Below are 20,766 nucleotides of genomic sequence, written 5' to 3'. Positions count from 1 at the left end.
TTGGAAACTGGAATACCTACCAAAACTAAACTTAAAGTCTACCCTATGATTCAGAAAATTCATTCCTGCACATACAGCACTTACCAAGATAAATAAGCCCATACATCTATCAAAAGAACAGTTAAAAGTCAAACTACACATTATGTTGAGCAAAGGAAGCCAAAACACATAACTGTACATATTGTATTTTAACATTTAGGTGAAAATCAAGAACAAGCACACCAAGTCAATTATAGTAAGAGTCAAAATTGTGGTTGCCTTGTGGAGTAATTAATCACTGAGAAAGAGGATGAAGGAACTTCCTAAAGTCTTGGAAATGTTCTCTGTTTACCAGGACATATACAGACATGAAATTTCATTAAGCTGTACATTGAAGATTGGCATACTTCATGCATGTTAGTGTATGTGTAACAAAATAAAAAGCAATTAAGGGGAATAGTAGAGTTACACTTTTAAAGGGAAAATAGGAGGGAAAATATCTAGTAGTACAGTTATACTTTTAAAGGGAAAATATAATACTGTAGCTAAAGGTACCTGAAGCAATTCATCTTTTTACATTAAAAAAAAAAAAAGGCAGTAAAATCTTTCCTGTTTAAAGGTTTGAAGTATAAATCTTCCTCCATTTAAACAGGGTGACACCCTGTGGATGCTTACCTCAATTACCAAGGGTAACTGCCCTCACTCTCCACAGCTCTTGCTTTTTTTTTTTTTTTTGAGACATAGTCTTGCTCCGTCGCCCAGGCTGGAGTGCAGTGGCGCAATCTCAGCTCACTGCAAGCTCTGCCTCCCGGGTTCACACCACTCTCCTGCCGCCTCAGCTTCCCGAGTAACTGGGACTACAGGCGCCCGTCACCACGCCCAGCTAATTTTTTGTATTTTTAGTAGAGATGGGGTTTCACTGTGTTAGTCAGGATGGTCTCGATCTCCTGACCTCATGATCCGCCCGCCTCGGCCTCCCTAAGTGCTGGGATTACAGGCGTGAGCCACCGCGCCCGGCCAGCTCTTGCTTTTGAGACTTGCAAAACCATCTTTCCCCATGAATAGCGCAACATGATGCGATTGGACTGTGTAAGACAGACTGCAACACAAGCAAAATGGCAATGCCAGAGCTTGCCAGAAAATCCAAGAAGTTGTATATGGTGATAGCTGTAGAGATGCTGCCTTAGAGGACACTGAAGTCAAGCAAGCATTTAATGTTCGGTTTTTTGTTTTGTTTTGTTTTTGAGAAAGGGTCTCACTCTGTCACTCAGGTTAGAGTGCAGTGGCATGATCATAGTTAACTGCAGCCTCAAACTCCTGGGCTCAAGTGATCCTCCTGCCTCAGCCTCCTGAGTAGCTGTGACCACAGGCATGCACCATCATGCCCGGCTATAACATTCAGTTTTGAGCAAATATTGATCAATGAGTCCAATAATCCAAAAAATGAGCTGAAAACTAGAGGTCACCAGGCCTTTATACATCTGTCTCCCTGTCTGATGGCCCCACTAAACATAGCATAATGGCTTTTTCTTCCCTTATGCCTTCCAAATCTCATACAAACTCTTATATGAGACAAGTCTAACCTAGAACTGGAGAAAAAAGTGATTTTGGGAAATATAGTTAATGTAATACAATTTTTACACTCAAAACACTGAATCCAATTCCCAGCCACGAGCAAGGACAAAGAATAAAATATAAAAATAGTATATTAAATTAATTTCTGCTGAAATTACTCACTAGACAATAAAAGCTTTAAACAGTAAAAATTGATCATCTCAGAAACTCCAACGTCTCTTAGGAAAAAGAATAGGAAGAAAAATATTGAGTGGGCAAGTTCTGCTATCTGCCATGTAGACTAAAAACAAAACAACAAAAACCAAAGTGTCAATATTATAGTGACTACCCATTTAAAGAACAATGAACATTAATTAGAAACCACTTTTTAAAAAAAGACCACTCCTGCCTATACAGAAAAATTTTTTCATATCCTCCATGGATCCAAAAGATTTTGTCATGGAAATCGTATTTACATCAGAACCAAAATTAAAGCACCTCATACTAAAAGGTATGTGGCTGGAGCTGAAAAGGTAAATTTATCACCTTAAATGTTCCTATCAGAAAACACTGGTAATCAAAGAGCCAGCAGTCTACTTTAAGGATGAGGCACTGATCTTCATTTCTAGTATGAATTTTCTTATACATAATAAGCAATGTTCATAAAGTTTTCAGTACATGATTTACATACACAGGGTTTCTCTAAAGTGTCCTCAAATCTTCAAAACGATGAGCAACAATTTCATACTTTCTTACATTCATAGTGTGTCTCCACAGTATGAGATCTCACAAGCTGCCTAGGATCTGAAGCTTTGCAGACGTTCCCATATTCCTTACATTTATATGTTTTCTCTAGTGTGAGTTTTCACATGTCTTCTAAAGTAAGCAGGACAAACAAAGGCTTTCCCACATTCTTTACATTCATAGGGCTTCTCTCCAGTGTGGCTTCTCACATGCCTTCGAAAGGATGAGGGACAACTGAAGGCTTTTCCACATTCCAGACATTCAAAGGGTTTCTCTCCGGTGTGCATTCTTGCATGGACAGTAAGGTATGAAGAATGACGAAAGGCTTTCCCGCATTCCTTGCATTCATAGGGTTTTTCCCCAGTGTGCGTTCTCATGTGGATCCTAAGGGCTGAGGGATAAATAAAGGCTTTCCCACATTTCTTACATTCATACGGCTTCTCTCCAGTGTGAGTTCTGATATGTACTGTAAGGTGGGAGGAACTAATAAAGGCTTTCCCACATTCCTTACATTCATACGGCTTCTCTCCGCTGTGAGTTCTTAGGTGTTCGGTGAGGGACGAGGAACGACTAAAGGTCTTCCCACACTCCTTACATTCATACTGTATCTTTCCGGTGTGATCTCTCACATGTGCTCTAAAGGACGAGGGACAACTAAAGGCCTTCCCACATTCCTTGCATTCATAGGGTTTCTCTCGACTTTGATTTTTCACATGTGTATTAAGGGAAGTGGGGAGGTAGAAGGCCTTTCCACATTCCAGACATTCATAGGGTTTTTCTCCAGTGTGTTTTCTTAGATGGATACTTAAGGAGGAGGGACAATTGTAGGCTTTCCCACATTCCTTACATTTGTAGGGTTTCTCTCCAGTATGTGTCCTCACATGTACAGTGAGTTTTGAGGACTCGCTGAAGGCCTTCCCACACTCTTTACATTCATAAGGCTTCTCTCCAGTGTGAATTCTTATATGTATTATAAGGTGAGAGGAAGAGCTAAAGGCCTTCCCACATTCTTTACATTCATATGGCTTATCTCCACTGTGAATTCTTTTGTGTTTGGAGAGTGAGGAGGAACAACTGAAGGCCTTCCCACATTCCTTACATTCATAAGGCTTATCTCCACTATGAATTCTTTTGTGTTCTGTGAGCGATGAAGAACAACTAAAAGCTTTCCCACATTCCTTACATTCATAATTTGTCTTTCCGACGTGAATCTTCATATGTGCCCTAAAGAATGAGGAACAACTGAAGGCCTTGGTACATTCTTTACATTCGTAGGGCTTCTCTTCAGTGGGGGTTTTCATGTGCTTCTTGAAACAAGCAAGAAAATGGAAGGCCTTCCCACATTCCTTGCACTGATAGGGTTTGCTTCCAGTATGAGACTTGATGTGATTCTTAAGGGATGAATGATCCACGAAGGCCTTTCCACACTCATGGCATTCATAGGATTTTACTTCAGTATTTCTCTTGAGTGAATCAAGATTTGGAACTTGGCTGAAAGTCTGTCCATCTTGATTTTCTTCACAACATTCATAGATGTTCTCTACCATAGGATTTCTTTTAAAAATAAAAGACACATTATTAGTAACAAATGTCTACCAATTTCAGTGAATGTATGTTTTCTGCCCTTCTGTCAAGTTATAAGCTGAAAGTTTTCACAGAGAGTTCTACCATAGCCAATACGGTCACCCAGTTATTGACTCACGGGATTTTTCTGATAATTGTTTACAACTGAAGTATGTGTCAAACATTCAAAATCTCGGTCTCATTTGTGGAAAAAAATTAACTCACGAAAATTCTTTCTCAAACCACAATCTTTGATCTAGGCTTGTTAATATATACATATTTCTTAAATTTCATGACTTTAAGATTCTCTCCTGAGACACTTTCTCTTTCTCACGAATGGCACTCACCTCAAATGTCTCTCATGGCTTTTGTTCTGATCATCAATACCACAGGACTCCTGGTTTTCATGAAAAGTGGAGAACCAAGAATCATTCCTTTTGAATCTTACTATTTTTTGTTCATTGGATATTTTTTCTCCACAAATATCTTGTGGAGCAACTGATTCATTCGTTTTAAGTTGAGTCTCAAAACCTGAAACAGAAAAAGCGAAAGCTTCTGTGAGCAAGACTTTTTGCAGAGCGGCTTTTTCAGGACTTTGGCATTAATAGGCCCAAGGGTCAGAATGGTAAGCAATTAACTAAGAAATAATTCTATGAAGATTGAAACTAACATAACTAAGATAGTATTAGGAGAACAAAACAGAAATTGGATAGAATGCACATGACCAAATGCTACCTTACAAAGAGGAAACGTGGAAGGTCTTCGCCAAGAACAAGGAAAATGTGACAGGACTGATAAAAAGTCAAAATAGTCATCTGAGATATCTGTGGAAGATGAGCTTCCTCATATAAAACAAAGTTCATTTTTGTTTTTGATTTTAAGTTGATATTTTCCCCCCAACCAAAGCAGTTTCTCCCAAGGATTCTTGCCTTCCTGGTGCTCTCGCATAAAGATGACCTGGATAAGTTCTCTCTTCACTGTCTGCAGGTCATCCTCTTGTTCCCACTGGCAGATCAGATGGGGTGTGTGTAGCAGATACCCTGCACAAGCAGAAAGGCATATCACAAGGGAAAATAATGAAGAATCACAAACATTTCCATGAGACAGAAACAAAACTTTAGTCTTCTGATATTCTGTGAGTTTAACTGCAACACAATGTCAATTTTTTTTTTTAAAGGAGAGGTGACAGGACAGGCGCAGTGGCTCATGCCTGTAATCCCAGCACTTTGTGAGGCCGAGGCAGTTTCAACATGGTGAAACCCCATCTCTACTAAAAATACAAAATTAGCAAGGTGTGGTGGAGCACGCCTGTAATCCAAGCTACTCAGGAGTCTGAGGCAGGAGAACTGCTTGAACCTGGAAGGCGGAGGTTGCAGTGAGCCGAGATTGTGCCACTGTACTCTAGCCTGGGCGACAGAGCGAGACTCCATCTCAAAAAAAAAAAAAAGGAGAGGTGGCAGGAGGAAGCAGCCTCTGACATACAGAACTGATCTAATGTTCACACCTAAACCTCAATATCATTCCAAGCTGGTCAGACAGTCACAACGAGGACATTTTGTTCTCCTATTGAATATAAATAATCTCACAAAATACTAATCTTGGATAAAGTTATTCTGAAATCATGATAAAATGAAACAAAACGGCCGGGCGCGGTGGCTCAAGCCTGTAATCCCAGCACTTTGGGAGGCCGAGACGGGCGGATCACGAGGTCAGGAGATCGAGACCATCCTGGCTAACACGGTGAAACCCCGTCTCTACTAAAAAATACAAAAAACTAGCCGGGCGAGGTGGCGGGCGCCTGTAGTCCCAGCTACTGGGAGGCTGAGACAGGAGAATGGCGTAAACCTGGGAGGCGGAGCTTGCAGTGAGCTGAGATCCGGCCACTGCACTCCAGCCCGGGCGACAGACTGAGACTCCGTCTCAAAAAAAAAAAAAAAAAAAAAAAAGAAACAAAACAAGGTTGCCTCATAATTTTGTCTGAAGACTTTATGCCACCCACAACATACTCAATAATAGAGTATTACTGAATAATACTGTTAGCAACCAGCAATACTATTCACTTTCTGTCAGCAACCAATCTAAAATGACTGCCCTGTGTCACTAGGCTGAACAACGTCCCCTCAAAATTTATGTTCAAATTGATCAATGGAAAAGCACAGTGGGTTCAGAAACAGAGCCACACCGATAAAGTCAGCTTACCTTGACAAAATAGCAAAGGCAATACAATGGAGAAAAGATAGTACTGGAACAACTGGACATCCACCAGCAAAAAAATACATCTAGACACAGGCCTTAGATCCTTCACAAAAGTTAACTCAAAATGGGTCACAGACCTCACTGTACAATGCAAAGCTAGAAAACTCCTAGAAGATAACAGGAGAAAAATCTAGATGACCTTCTGTCTCGCAATGACATTTTTAATTTTTTTTAAGAGACAGGGTCTCACTTTATCACCCAGGCTATAGTAGTGGTGTGATCATAGCTCACTGCAGCCTCAAACTCCTGGACTCAAGTGATCCTCCAGCCTCCACCTCCCAAGTAACTGGGACTACCAGCATGTGCCACCACACCCTGGCAATGATATTTTAGATATAATGCTAAAGCATGATCCATAAAACAAAGAATCAATAACTGAACTTCATGAACATTAAAAATTTCTGCCCTCCGAAAGACAATGTCAAGAGAATAGAGAGATAAGCCACAGCCTGGGAGAAAATATTTGCAAAAAACATATCTGAGAAGGAACTGTTATCAAAAATATATGAAGACAGTATCAGATTTCATACAGAAAAAATATATATATTCAGAGAACTCTTAAAACTCAACGTTTTAAAAAAAAAAGACCAAAAAAAAATGAGCCAAAGAGCTTTACAGACACCTCACCAAAGAACATATACAGATGGCAAATAAACATACGAAAAGATGCTCAACATCGTAAGTCATCAGGGAAATGCAAATTAAAACAAGGCACCACTACACACCTATTAGAATGGCCAAAATCCTGAACATTCAACAAATGCTAGTGAGGATGAGGAGCAACAGGAACTCTCATTCATTGCCGGTTGGAATGCAAGATGGTATAGCCACTTTGGAAGACAGTTTGGCAGTTCCTTATAAAATTAAACATCCTCTTACCCCATAAAATCCAGCAACTTGGCCGGGCGCGGTGGCTCAAGCCTGTAATCCCAGCACTTTGGGAGGCCGAGATGGGCGGATCACGAGGTCAGGAGATCGAGACCATCCTGGCTAATACGGTGAAACCCCGTCTCTACTAAAAAATACAAAAAACTAGCCGGGCGACGAGGCGGGCGCCTGTAGTCCCAGCTACTCGGGAGGCTGAGACAGGAGAATGGCGTGAACCCGGGAGGCGGAGCTTGCAGTGAGCTGAGAGCCGGCCACTGCACTCCAGCCTGGGTGGCAGAGCAAGACTCCGTCTCAAAAAAAAAAAAAAAAAAAAAAATCCAGCAACTGAATTGCATTCCTTTTACCCAAAGGAGTTGAAAACTTATGTCCACATAAAAACCTGCACACCAATGTTCACAGTAGCTTTATTTATAACTACCGAAACGTGTAAGCAACCAAGAAGTCCTTCAGTAGGTCAATGGATAAACGGTGGTACATCCAGACAATAGAATATTAGCAGTACAAAGAAATGAGCTCTCAAGCCATGAAAAGACATGGAGGAATCTTAAATGTATATTGCTAAGTGAAAGAAGCCAATCTGAAAAGGCTACATACTGCATGATTCCAACTCTATGATATTTTGGAGAAGGCAACAACATTATGGAGAGAGTAAGATCAGTGGTTGCCAAGATTTAAGTGGGAAGGAAGGAGGGATGAATTGATAGAGCACAGAGGATTTTTACAGCAGTGAAACTATTCTGTATGATATTATAATGCTCGATACATGTCATTATATATTCATCCAAACCCATAGAATGTACAATACCAAGAGTGAACCCTAATGTAAATGATGGACTCTGGGCAATGATGATGTGTCAATGTAGCTTCATCAGTTAAAACAAATTTACCACTCTGGTGGGGGATGTTGTTATTAGAGGAGGCTACGCATGTGGGGGGCCAGAGGTTATATGGGAAATCTCTGTACCTTCCACTCAATTCAGCTGTGAACCTAAAACTGCTCTAAAAATAATAATAAAGCCTGCTTAAAAAAAAAAAAACAGAGAGAGAAGTCCACTCGGAACCTCAGAATGTTGCCTTATTTAGAAATAGGGTCTTTACAGATATATTCAAGTTAAGACATGGTTAAACTGGATTAGGATGGGTCCTAAATCCAATGACTGGTGTTCTTATAAGGAGAAAGAGACTTAGAAATCTAAGTCTCTTCCTTAGGCGTAGGGAAGAAGATGAAGGCAGACAATGAAATGATGCATCTATAAGTCAAGGAATGCCATTGATTGCCAGCAATCACCAGAAGCCAGGAAGAGAAAAGGGAGTCTTTCCCCCAGAGCCTTCAGAGAGAACATGGCCCTGCTGATCCCTTGATTTCAGAAACCCAGCCTCCAGAAATGCTGTGAAGGAAAAAATTTCCGTTGTTTTTAGCCAACAGTGTGTGATACTCTGTTACAGAAGGTCTAGGAAACTAATACAGCCTGCTTCCATAGACCCACCCCCAAATCACTCAACTGAAGCACAAATCCTATAACAGGTCTTTTCTAACACCCTCTTACTAGGACATGCAAGACACATGTATTCTTGCTTGCTGCACTGCAAAATAAACCCAACTTGTTTAACTATAGGTGTGTTCTGGTAGTCTTTGGGTAAAGGACATAGATAGCAGTAAAATCCTCAAAATGTCCAAACTACAAACCTCCTCCCTGCGTCCTATAGTGATTGCTGAGGTTTATATCCACACTTTCGATACTTAATAAACCTCAAGGCTTTCAACCACAAAAAAGAGCATCAGTTCAATATACAGATGTTTATTTTCTTTCTTTCTTTTTTTTTTTTGAGATGGAGTTTCACTCTTGTTGCCCCGGCTGGAGTGCAATGGTGTGATCTTGGCTCACCACAACCTCCGCCTCCTGGGTTCAAGTGATTTTCCTGCCTCAGCCTCCCAAGTAGCTGGGATTACAGGCATGTGCCACCATGCCTGGCTAATTTTGTATTCTTAGTAGAGATGGGGTTTCTCATGTTGCTCAGGCTGGTCTCGAACTCCCGACCTCAGGTGATCTGCCCACCTCGACCTCCCAAAGTGCTGGGATTACAGGCGTGAGCCACCGCGCCCAGCCCAGGTGTTTATTTTCATAGCTAAGCCACTAGACTGTAAGTTCCTTGGGATCAGTGACCATATCTGTCTTACTTATTAATGTCTTCCCATTCCTCAGCCCAAATTCTAGAATAAAGTCAATTTAGTGAGATAAAATAACTTTCTAAACAACTATATGAAAGAATCTTGCCATTCTTACCTAATGAGGCCAGGTTCTGGAAGTTTTCCAGCATCACCTCTCTGTAGAGGTTCCTCTGAGCAAGATCCAGCAAAGCCCATTCTTCCTGGGTAAAGTCCACAGCCACATCCTCAAAGACTACTGAGTCCTAAAACATACCACAAATTCTATCAGAAAGGTACAATTCCTCCAATGTATATAAGAGGACAGATGAGGCTGACAACATCGAGGAAATGAGAGTCATTTCATAGGAAGTTCAGAAGATCCCAGCATCTACTCTAGGACTCAGTCAACAAATCTCTCTTTCTATCTATACATAATTCATTATTGATCAAATCCTTGCTTGTAGATTTAATACTTCTAAAATACTAAATTGCCAGGCAAATTGGGTGAAGCCTGTAATCCCAGCACTTTGGGGGGCCAAAGCAGGAGGACTACTTGAGCCCAAGAGTTCAAGACCAGCCTAGGCAATAGAACATGGTGAGAATCAGTCTCTACCAAAATTTTTTTAAAAACAGCTGGGCGTGGTGGCGTGTGCCTATGGTGGCAGCTATTCCGGAGGCTGAGGTGGGTGGGAGGATTGCTTGAGCCGCAAGGTGGAGGCTGCAGTGAGCATGACCATGCCACTGCACTCTAGCCTGGATACAAAACAAAACAAAACAAAACAAAACAAAAACACTAAATTTATCTCCCCACAATTTGATGCCAATGAGCTAGGAAAAAACAAAGTGTTTTTCCTACCCTTTTACACAGTCACTCAATACTGTACAGAACACTTCTGACACCAGATGTGTGGGGGATGTTTTCCACACACACCAAGCAATTCCCCAGTGGACACCAGCTGGGTATCCTACAATTTGCTTCTGAAACGGTCTACCTGGAGATTCCAAGAGCTGGAGATTCCACAGGAGGTCCCATTAAACTGCCTCCCATTTCAGATGCCAATCCCAAGTTAAAAGGCTGTCAATTACACTTCTGACTGGCTAAAATCAGGGCTCCTACTGCCCTCTCCTTGAGTTCGATTAATATGCTGGAACAACTCACAGAACTCAGGGAAACATGTTTATTGGTTTATCACCAAGGACATTACAAAGTACACAGATAAAACAGCCAGATGAAGAGATGGACAGGCCAAGGTATTGTGGGAAGCAGCACAGAGATTCCATGCCCTCCCCTGGCATGCCACCCTCTAGGAACCACCACACATCCAGCTATCCACGAGCTCCTCAAGCCAGTCCTTTGGGTTTTTAAGGAGGCTCCATCATAGGCATGGCTGATTTAAGTCCCAATCCTCTGATCTTGCCTGCGTCTTTCTGAACCAGCCCCCATTCTGAGGCTCTCTAGGGGCTTCCAGACCCCAACCCACTCATGAGCACACAAAACACCCTCTTATTGCTCCAGAGATTACAAGGGTTTTTAGGAACTCTGTGCTAGGAAACAGGATGAAAACCAAATTGTTTTCTTTTTTTTTTTTTGAGACAGAGTCTCGCTCTGTCACCCAGGCTGGAGTACAGCGGCACCATCTCAGCTTATTGCAACCTCCACCTCCCTGGTTCAAGCAATTCCCCTGCCTCAGCCTCCCAAGTAGCTGGGATTACAGGCACATGCCACCATGCCCAGCTATTTTTTTTTTTTTTTGGGTATTTTTAGTAGAGACAGGGTTTCACCATGTTGGCCAGACTGGTCTCGAAATCCCGACCTCAGGCAATCTGCCCACCTCAGCCTCCCAAAGTGCTGAGATTACAGGTGTGAGCCATCGTGCCCAGCCCCAAATATGTATTTCACAATATCATAGATGGTGACCAATGCCAGTCTTACGATGGCCTAGAAAAGTCCAGAGTATATTGAAGAAATGAAAGAAATGCTCTGGAAATGAAATAGTTTCCACATTGACATCATCAATTCCTTACTACAGAAATAACTTCACCTGTTACTTTGTTCCCACCATAGCAATCACTACAACATTAAACACAGGGTCAAATCTAGATGGGGTTTTAATGAATACAAATACACTGAGAGAATAGAAGCTTTTCATTCTTACAAACCTGAGAGGCCCAGGAGCCTGCACAATCACAACTTTGAAGCGAGGCCCACAGCTGGTCATACTTCCTTGTATTCTAGGCCAGTAGTCAACAAACTATGGCACATGGACTATATCCAAGTTGCCATTTGAATGCATAAATATTTATTGGAACACAATAAAACATGTGTTTATGTACTGTCTATGGCTGCTTTTGCACTAAAATGGCAAAGCTGAATTGCAATAGAAACACTATGGCCAGTCAGACACAGTGGCTCACGCCTGTAATCCCAACACTTTGGGAGGCCGAGCCGGGCAGATCACAAGGTCAGGAGATCAAGACCATCCTGGCCAACATGGTTGAAACCCCATCTCTACTAAAAATACAAAGTTAGCCGGGAGTGGTGGCACATGGCTGTAGTTGCAGCTACTGGGGAGGCTGAGGCAGGAGAATCAGTTGAAGCAGGGAGTTGGAGGCTACAGTGAGCTGAGATGGTGTCACTGTACTCCAGCACAGAGCGAGACTCTATCTCGAACGAAAAAAGAAACACCATGGCCTTCAGTGCCTAAAATACTATGTGGTCCAATATAGAAACAGAATGCTGACTTGTGCTCTAAAACACTGAGGGAGACCTGGTGCAATGGAAATATTCTTTTGGACAATTATTATCTTTTACTTACCTGTATGCTATTTTTCTGTAATTCAACAGTTGTTCTTTCCTCCTCCATGTCCACTTCATGAAGAAAAGCAGGATATTGAGAAGTTAAAAGTAAAGAAGATAACATGAGAAGCCAGACCTCCCCAAAATTCCCACACTCATGAGCCTGGATAGTTGCAGCCCATCAACTGTAAGTAACAACTCCCCTCAACACACACACAGACACACGCGCGCGCACACACACGCAAATATACGCTGCTCTTGTGGGAAAGTGGAACAACCTTACCTCGCCCTAGAGATAGAAAACACTGCTCTGGTTCTTGCTGATCATAAAGAAGAGGTTAAGAGTGCTATTTTGTAAGTTAACTGAAGACTAGAAAAGTCTGGTTGTGTATTTGCCCATGATAACAAAAAGTATAAAATGTATCCGGGAATATCTTCCACAACATGAATAAACACACTCCCTGTCTCAAATTCAAGAAAGCAATGATTTATACGCCAGGCTTCTGGGAGTTCCACTCCCAGTATTTCTTACTTCTGCACCCCTTGGTGGGCTAACAGGCTTTGCTGCTCAGCCCTAGACCACTACCCCTGCCCCCATGAGCTGCAGGGTCCCCAAAACCTGAGAAAGAGCATCAACTTTTTTTTTTTTTTTTTGAGACAGAGTCTCCCTCTTTCTCCCAGGCTGGAGTGCAGTGGTGCGATCTCGGCTCACAGCTCACTGCAAGCTCTGCCTCCCAGGTTCACGTCATTCTCCGGCCTCGGCCTCCCGAGTAGCTGGGACTACAGGTGCCCGCCACCATGCCTGGCTATTTTTTTGTGTGTTTTTAGTAGAGAGAGGGTTTCACCGTGTTAGCCAGGATAGTCTCCATCTCCTGACCTCGTGATCCGCCCGCCTTGGCCTCCCAAAGTGTTGGGATCACAGGCGTGAGCCACTGCGCCTGCCAGAGCATCAGCCTATTGAATTCCATATGCAGGAGGTAGAGAAGGCCGCTATGTTGTGACAAACATGCTAAATTTGCCTGCACAGTACAGGAGTAGCAGAATAAGACTACTTGGCCAAGCGCGGTGGCTGATGCCTGTGATCCCAGCACTTTGGGAGGCCGAGGTGGGTGGATCATGAGGTCAGGAGTTCAGGACCAGCCTGACCAACATGTATGTACTAAAAATTCAAAAATTAACCAGGCATGGTGACGCGCGACTGTAATCTCAGCTACTCAGGAGGCTGAGGCAGGAGAATCGCTTGAACCCGGAAGGCAGAGGTTGCAGCCAGCTGAGATCACCCACTGCACTCCAGCCTGGGTGACAGGGCGAGACTCCATCTCAAAAAAACAAACACAAAAATACTTGACCTGTGTCAGACCTGATGTGGTATCTGCAGGGCTGTTTCACAAATTTCAAACAAGGAAATATTAACAGTTACCTCCACTGCAATGGAACAAGTAGCATTTTAAAAAGCCAATAAAAAAACTGTAACATTCTTCACTGTATTAGTAACAATATATGCCAGCTGGGCAACCCTGATGTGAGAATGACTTTGCAAAGAAATGGCCACATTTTAGAATATTTCTCACAGAAGCTCTGCAATTCAAATATTATTATAACCAGTTTAGAGTTATCTTAGAAAGACTCAATTAACCACATGTTCAATATTAACCCATTAGACAGCTGCTGAGGCAGGGTATGAATGCAGGCCTATTTGTCTTCAAAACCCAAACACCCCGTGAGTACATTTCTGAACACATACCTTAAATTTTAATTGTTATTAAGCCCCTTATTCCCTAGTTTTACCAGGATTTAGCCTAGAACCCTGTCGGGCACTATGGAGAGTGGACAAGTGAAGCATTCTAATCAAATATGCTGGGTGTGGTAGCTCTTGCTTGTAATCCCAGCACTTTGGGAGGCAAAGGTAGGAGGATCACATGAGGTCAGGGGTTCGAGACCAGCCTGGCCAAAATGGCAAAACCCAGTCTCTACTAAAACTACAAAAATTAGCCAGGCATGGTGGTGCACAGGTGTAGTCCCAGCTACTCAGGAGGCTGAGGCAGGAGAATTGTGTGAACTCAGGAGTCGGAGGTTGCAGTGAGCCGAGATCACACCACTACACTCCAGCCTGGGCGACAGAGCCAGATTCTGTCTCAAAATAAATAAATAAATAATCAAATATGCTATCTTTGAGCTCCTTCTCCTAAGGCCTATGTCTTGGGCAATGACGCTTCCCTTATAGCCCTTACCTCCTTCATTTCATATTTATTTAGGTAACATTTATCCTGACCTTACTACATGAAGTCACAAGGAATAAGGCATAGAAAAAAAAAAAAGAAAAATCCTGAAGTAAATGAATGTTATAATATTTTGGGGTAAGACACTAAGTAAACAAAATACATCAGGTAGAGATACACGCTATATAAAAAGTGTATACATTATAGGGATAAGGAGACACATAACATATTTATCTTTAGCAAGTCAGGGCAGGTAATGTGGCAGGGTAGAAGCAGAAAATTAAAATAACTGTTTCAGATAATGCTGGAATTTCAGAAGGTTTAGTACATCTATTATATATTTATAAGCATTATCAACTCCCAGAGGAAAAAAAATCAGTATTGGCCAGGGACAGTGGCTCATGCCTGTAACCCCGGCATTTTGGGAGGCCAAGGCGGGTGGATCACAAGGTCAGGAGTTCAAGACCAGCCTGGCCAAGATGGTGAACCCCCATCTCTACTAAAAATACAAAACAATTAGCTGGGCATGGTGGCAGGTGCCTGTAATCCCCACTACTTGGGAGACTGAGGCAGAGAATTGTTTGAACTCAGGAGGCCGAGGTTGTAGTGAGCCAAGATTGCACCACTGCACTCCAATCTGGGGGACAGAGTGAGACTCTGTCTCAAAAAAAAAAAAAAATTGGTATTAATAGGCTAGACTATTGATATATGAGGTTGAATAAAGACTAGCATAAGGCCGGGCGCGGTGGCTCAAGCCTGTAATCCCAGCACTTTGGGAGGCCGAGACGGGCGGATCATGAGGTCAGGAGATCGAGACCATCCTGGCTAACACGGTGAAACCCCGTCTCTACTAAAAACTACAAAAAACTAGCCGGGCGAGGTGGCGGCGCCTGTAGTCCCAGCTACTTGGGAGGCTGAGGCAGGAGAATGGCGTGAACCGGGAGGCGGAGCTTGCAGTGAGCTGAGATCCGGCCACAGCACTCCAGCCTGGGTGACAGAGCGAGACTCCGTCTCAAAAAAAAAAAAAAAAAAAAAAAAAAAAAGACTAGCATAAAAGTTTAGAAAGAAAATACAAAATAATATTTTTTAAAACATAGTAAACAGAATTAGAAAAGCTAAAAAAAAAGCATCCGTTGCAAAAAGAAAAACTAATGAAACTGACAAACTCAGCTTTTAAAAAAAATTTTAAAATTTAATTTATTGTTTAAGACAGACTCTCTTTATGTTCTCAGGTTGATCTTATTTCCTAGGCTCTAGCGATCCACCTGCCTTAGCCTCCCACCGGCTGGGACTACAGATGTGCACCACCACAGCCGGCAACAAACTCAGCAATTTTAAGACCAACAGGGCTTAAAGAACAACAACAAAAATTATGAACAAGAATGAATCATAATTACAGCTATCATAAGGAGAATATAGAAAAAATTTAAGGAATAAATATGAAGATGCACAGGAAATCAATACATTTCTAGAAAGTAGTACAACTTTCCAGCAATGATCTAAAACCTGATTACATCCACTAATCAAAGAAAAAAAAAATCAGCGTTTAAAACCTGGTCAGGCCGGGTGCAGTGGCTCACGCCTGTAATTTCAGCACTTTGGGAGGCGGAGAGTCCATGAGTTCGAGACCTGCCCAGGCAACACAGGGAGACTCCTATTTTCTAAAAAGAAATAGGAATAAAGAAAGGAAAAAAAAAAAAAAAACTACAACACCTGCAGCAAACATCCTATTTAATGGTGAAATGACAGAATAATTCCTTCTGGAATCAGAAAGAAGACAAGGATGTAAATTATATGCTATTCTGTCAGACACTACTGGAGGTCCTGGCAAGTGCAGTAAAGAAATGAAAAGAAATGGAAACTGCAAGGAATAAAAAGGGAAAAGATTGAAACTGACAGATGACCAAATTTTCTGTGTGAAATGTAACCAATCTATAAATAAATGATTCAAATGCATCATTAATGACAAAAAGCATCAGTTCACTTTTACCTGAATATAATGTATCAAACTGATGTCCATAGGCAGAGTGTAAAATCCAGAGACCAAATACAATCTTTTCTTTTTTTTTGAGACAGGGTCTCGCTCTATTGCCCATGCTGGAGTGCAGTGATGCGATCTCAGCTCACTGCAACCTCTGCCTCCCGAGTGGCTGGGAACACAGGAGCGCACCTTTTATTTTACTGCTTTTTTTTTTTTTTTTTGTAGAGACGAGATCTTGCTATGTTGCCCAGGCTGGCCTCAAACTCCTGGCTCAAGCGATCCGCCCACCTCGGCCGCCCAAAGTGCTGGGATTACAGGCGTGAACCACCGCGCCTGGCACAAACACTATCTAATGCATAAAGAGGGCACAGGAGGGGACCGAGCCGAGGCAAATGTCACCCCGTGCTCACCCGACTCGCCGCGATACACAGATCAGCTCACAGAGAACGAGGCTCAGGCGCTTGTCCTTGAGACCCGAATGGCACAGATGCTCTTCCTTTCTGGAAAGAGAGCAAAGGATGCTTTCGGAGGCTGATGAACTACGACATTCGTTCTCCAACTCTCGCCTGCATCAGAATCACTCCGATTTCTGGACCCAGACCAGAGTTCCCGATTCAGTGAGTCTGGGACCAGCCGCAGCCGCAGGGGCAGCTGACCCGGGCTCTCCGAGGAGGCGCCGCAGCGGCGGGAGGCCCCGGGCACGGGGTCTGGGCAGGGAATGACGGGGAGGCAACCCTTAGACCGCCGATCTTCAAGCCCAGCCCTCAGTCTCCCGCGGACCAGACCCGGTGCAGGCGGGGCGGGGCAGGGCAAGACAGGAAGCCGACGGAGGCAAAAATGTTCTTCAAACGCTGGCGGAGTGGCAAGGTGACATGGCTGCCGATTCGCGCATGCGCAGAAGCGCACTTAGAGTCCCCTTTCGGCGCTGCAAACGGTGTATGGGGCGGGGCCCGGGAGGCGGGACTTGAGGTGAAGGGGGTGGAGCGGGGAGGAGCAGGGTGCGAAGGAGCGCGAAGGCTGGTTCCAGCCGCAAGTGGGTGAGAAATCCTATTTCTTCATGATTGAGAGTAAACAGAGAAGAAACAGAACCCTGGACTGGACTTGGATGACTCGGCCTGACGGGCGGAGCTGGGGCTAGACCAGACCTAGGGGCGTGGCTTTTTAAATACTCCAAGGGACGGAGCTAAAGGTGGAACCAGATTGGGAGGGAGGCTTAGTTGAAATTCCTAGTGGGTGGAGACGAGGGCTAGGGGCGGGGCGGGGCTTAAGTGACTAGGCCTAGGGATGGGGCTAAGGCTGAGGCTTCCCATCCAGGTCCTCAGCCACCACGGATACAGGATGCTCATCAATCGGGTTTGTACCTATCCTCCACGTTGCTACAGCCCTGTACACAGGACACATTAATTTGCAACTCTAATATGAAACAGACTCTCCTTTCCATTCACTCAGTCCTTTTGGGCCTTTCAGTTTTCCCTTTCATTGTTGTATTGATAACTTCTCATGTAGAGGGAAGTCATTGATAATTATTTAAATGCAACCTTTTACCTGGAAACTTGCTGAATTCTGATAGCTGTCAGTTTATTACTTGGAACATCAAATATGAATATTTTCTATGCTTTTCATTGTTTTAATATGTATAACTCGTTTCTTTTTCTTTTTGTGAGGCAATGTCTCAATCTATCTCCCAGTCTGGAGTGCAGTGGCGCGACTGTGGCTCATTGCAGCCTTGACTTCCCCAGCTCAAGTGACTGTCCCATCTCAGCCTCCCAAGCAGCTGGGACTATAGACGCATACCACCCCACCCAGCTATTTTTTATTTATTTTTTATTTTTTTTGAGACAGAGTCTCCCTCTGTTGCCCAGACTGGAGTGCAGTGGCGTGATCTCAACTCACTGCAACCTTCGCCTCCTGGGTTCGAAGGGTCCTCCTGCCTCAGCCTCCCAAGCAGCTGGGATTACAGGCATGCGCCATGATGCCCAGCTAATTTTGTATTTTTCGTAGAGACGGAGTTTCTCCATGTTGGTCAGGCTGGTCTCGAACTCCCGACTTCAGGGGATCCACCCACCTTGGCCTCCCAAAGTGCTGGAATTACAGGTGTGAGCCACCGTGCCCGGCCCATAGCAGTGTTGTTAACATCACATAACCACTACCATGATGAAAGTAAACGGTTATTCTCAGTCCTCCAAAAAATTCTGTAGTGCTGCCTCTTTTTAGTCAAACTTTTCCCTCATCATGAATTCCTGCAATATTTCTTACAGTTTATTTTTCCAAAAATGTCTTACGCAGTATGTAGCATTCTGCTTTTCACAGAGCACAATGCATTTCAGATTAGTCATGTCATATTCTTGATTCACAGTGAAGAATGTCTATTGTTTGTTCCTTTCTGTTGCTGCGTAGTATTCCATTGAAGGGGTGGCCTGCCCCTCCACACTTGTGGGTGTTTCTCGTTAGGTGGAACGAAAGACTTGAGAAAAGGAATAAAACACAGAGACAAAGTGTAGAGAAAGAAAAGCGGGGCCAGGGGACCGGCGCTCAGCTTACAGAGGACCCACGCCGGCCCGGTCTCTGAGTTCCCTTAGTATTTATTGACAATTATCTTTACCATCAAAAAGATAAGGGAGTGACTGGACAATAGGACTATGGTAGGGAGGAAATCAGCAGTAAGACATATGAACAAAAATCCTGTGACATGAATAAGTTTAAAGGAAAATGCTGTGCCTTGAGATGCATATGCGAACATCTCCATAAACCTTTTAGCAGTATTGCTCCAGCAAGCCCCACCTTATTCCTAAAGGTGGTTTTCTCCTTCCTGCTCAGTAACAGAACGCACAATGGGCGTTACCCGAGATGTTCCATTGCCCAGGGAGGGGCAGGAGACAATGTTTTTCTCTTTCTTGAGATTTAAGAGAATGTTGATGACCTTTAACCATAAGCAGCCTTTAGGCACTTGTTTAACAAGGCACATTCTGCACCGCCCAAAATCCTTTTAACCTAAGTCACCTTTGCACATGTCTCTTGCAAGGACAAAGTTGAAGGTAAGGTCACAGATTAACAGCATCTCAAATACAGAACTAAATGGAGTTTTTATGTCTACTTCCTTCTATATAGACATGGTAACCAACTGATCTCTCGTTCTTTTCCCCACATTCCATGGCTTACATTTACTACCAGTTGCAGGACATTTGGGTTGTTTTCACTTTTTATGAATAAAACTGCTATTACATTCGTACATGAGGGTTTTTTTGGTGGCAAAATAATAACAAACGACACCTTTTTTTTTTTTTTTTTTTGAGGCGGAGTCTCGCTCTGTCGCCAGACTGGGGTGCAGTGGCCAGATCTCAGCTCACTGCAAGCTCCGCCTCCCGGGTTACGCCATTCTTCTGCCTCAGCCTCCTGAGTAGCTGGGACTACAGGCGCCCGCCACCTCGCCCGGCTCATTTTTGTATTTTTAGTAAGACGGGGTTTCACCGTGTGCCAGGATGGTCTCTATCTCCTGACCCGTGATCCGCCCATCTCGGCCTCCCAAAGTGCTGGGATTACAGGCTTGAGCCACCGCGCCCGGCCCAAACGACACCATTTAACTTTTTTTTTTTTTTTTTGGAGACGGAGTCTTGTTCTGTCACCCAGACTGGAGTGCAATGGCGTGATCTCTGCTCACTGCAACCTCTGCCTCCCGTATTCAAGTATTTCTCCTGCCTCAACCTCCCAAGTAGCTGGGATTACAGGCGCCCACCACCATGCCCAGCTAATTTGTGTATTTTTAGTAGAGACAGAGTTTCACCAGGTTGGCCAGGCTGGTCTCAAACACCTGACCTCAGGTGATCCATCTGCCTCAGCCTCCCAAAGTGCTGGAATTACAGGTGTGAGCCACCGCACCCAGCCAAAAGTAGGCGTTTACTGTAGCAACAAAGCACTCCACAGGGTGAGAGTGGGCCTAAGCAAGAAGCTCAAAGTCCCTTTCACAAAGTTTTTGGGGTTTAAGTACTCCTTTTGAGGTCCCTACTGGCTATCCCTTATCTGGATGGAGGATTTGGCCCCTGGCTGAATAGAGGCTGAGATGAATTGGCTTGCAGACAACTAGAGGCTGGAGCAGATTGGTGCCCCACACAGATGAAGGGGGTAACCCTTGCTTGGCCCACGGCCACTCCAAGGCACTTCCCCTTTCCACGTGAGACGTGGTGGAAGGAGGAGGATCGTAGTGTTAGAAATGCTTGTTCCCCGGTGCAGTAAAGAAATAGCACTTGAACATAATTTAATTAGTTCAGCAAGGCCATTTTTTTACTTTCTGCAGAAAGGGTACACTTGCCAGCAGTTTTGCCACGAGAGTACACTGAACAAAGGAGACAGGGTCATTTATAACCTGACGCATCCATCCTACTGCTGTGTCCAGTTTCCATTGGCTGGAACAGGACCTCACATTCTGTTTGTCCTGATAGGCTAGCAACTTAGGACTTTTTAAAAGGCGCAAAGGCAGAGGAGAACAAAGGAAGGAGGAAGTAACTTGTGAAATGCTGAGAAAGGTAAAAACATCTTCAGATAAGGAAGAGGAACAGGCTATGACCTAACGCTTGCTTGGACCAGTATAAGCATGCCAGGGCAAATATTTAGGCTAAATTGTGGGAGCTAAGAACATAAA

The 20,766-nt window shown here is 43.6% G+C and overlaps 1 protein-coding gene across 6 annotated transcripts; it reads right to left on the bottom strand.

Annotated features, from left to right (window-relative positions):
* Window positions 1–894: 894 nt before the first annotated feature.
* ZNF699 (zinc finger protein 699) lies at window positions 895–17,016 on the bottom strand. Of its 6 annotated transcripts, XM_033197170.1 has the most exons (7): window positions 16,541–17,016; window positions 16,140–16,299; window positions 11,950–12,002; window positions 9,270–9,396; window positions 4,770–4,880; window positions 4,188–4,371; window positions 895–3,831 (listed from the first exon to the last, which is right to left on the bottom strand). In XM_033197170.1, exons 2-7 carry the CDS (start codon window positions 16,243–16,245, stop codon window positions 2,373–2,375), a joined length of 2,040 nt encoding a protein of 679 aa, XP_033053061.1. In that variant the 5' UTR covers window positions 16,246–16,299; window positions 16,541–17,016; the 3' UTR covers window positions 895–2,372. The 6 variants fall into 6 exon arrangements, with proteins under 6 accessions (XP_033053061.1, XP_033053062.1, XP_033053063.1 ...); XM_033197171.1 differs by lacking the exon at window positions 16,140–16,299; XM_033197172.1 differs by lacking the exons at window positions 16,140–16,299; window positions 16,541–17,016 and adding an exon at window positions 13,291–13,889.
* Between the last annotated feature and the right edge of the window lie 3,750 nt (window positions 17,017–20,766).

This window comes from Trachypithecus francoisi, unplaced genomic scaffold, assembly GCF_009764315.1.
Source record: "Trachypithecus francoisi isolate TF-2019V2 unplaced genomic scaffold, Tfra_2.0 Lachesis_group5, whole genome shotgun sequence".
Lineage (NCBI taxonomy): Eukaryota > Metazoa > Chordata > Mammalia > Primates > Cercopithecidae > Trachypithecus > Trachypithecus francoisi.
The sequence above is the reverse complement of the archived record's forward strand: the minus strand, read 5'-3'. Positions and strand labels throughout refer to the sequence as shown.

Excerpts from the sequence above, each read along its gene's own strand:
- ZNF699 (XM_033197170.1), bottom strand. The coding sequence starts at position 16,245 with ATGGGCAATAGAGCGAGACCCTGTCTCAAAAAAAAAGAAAAGATTGTA. Across the intron at positions 12,003-16,139 it reads GTTTGATACATTATATTCAG|TGGACATGGAGGAGGAAAGA; the intron begins GTAAAAGTGAAC and ends TTCTTCATGAAG. Across the intron at positions 9,397-11,949 it reads TACAGAAAAATAGCATACAG|GACTCAGTAGTCTTTGAGGA; the intron begins GTAAGTAAAAGA and ends GGTATGTTTTAG.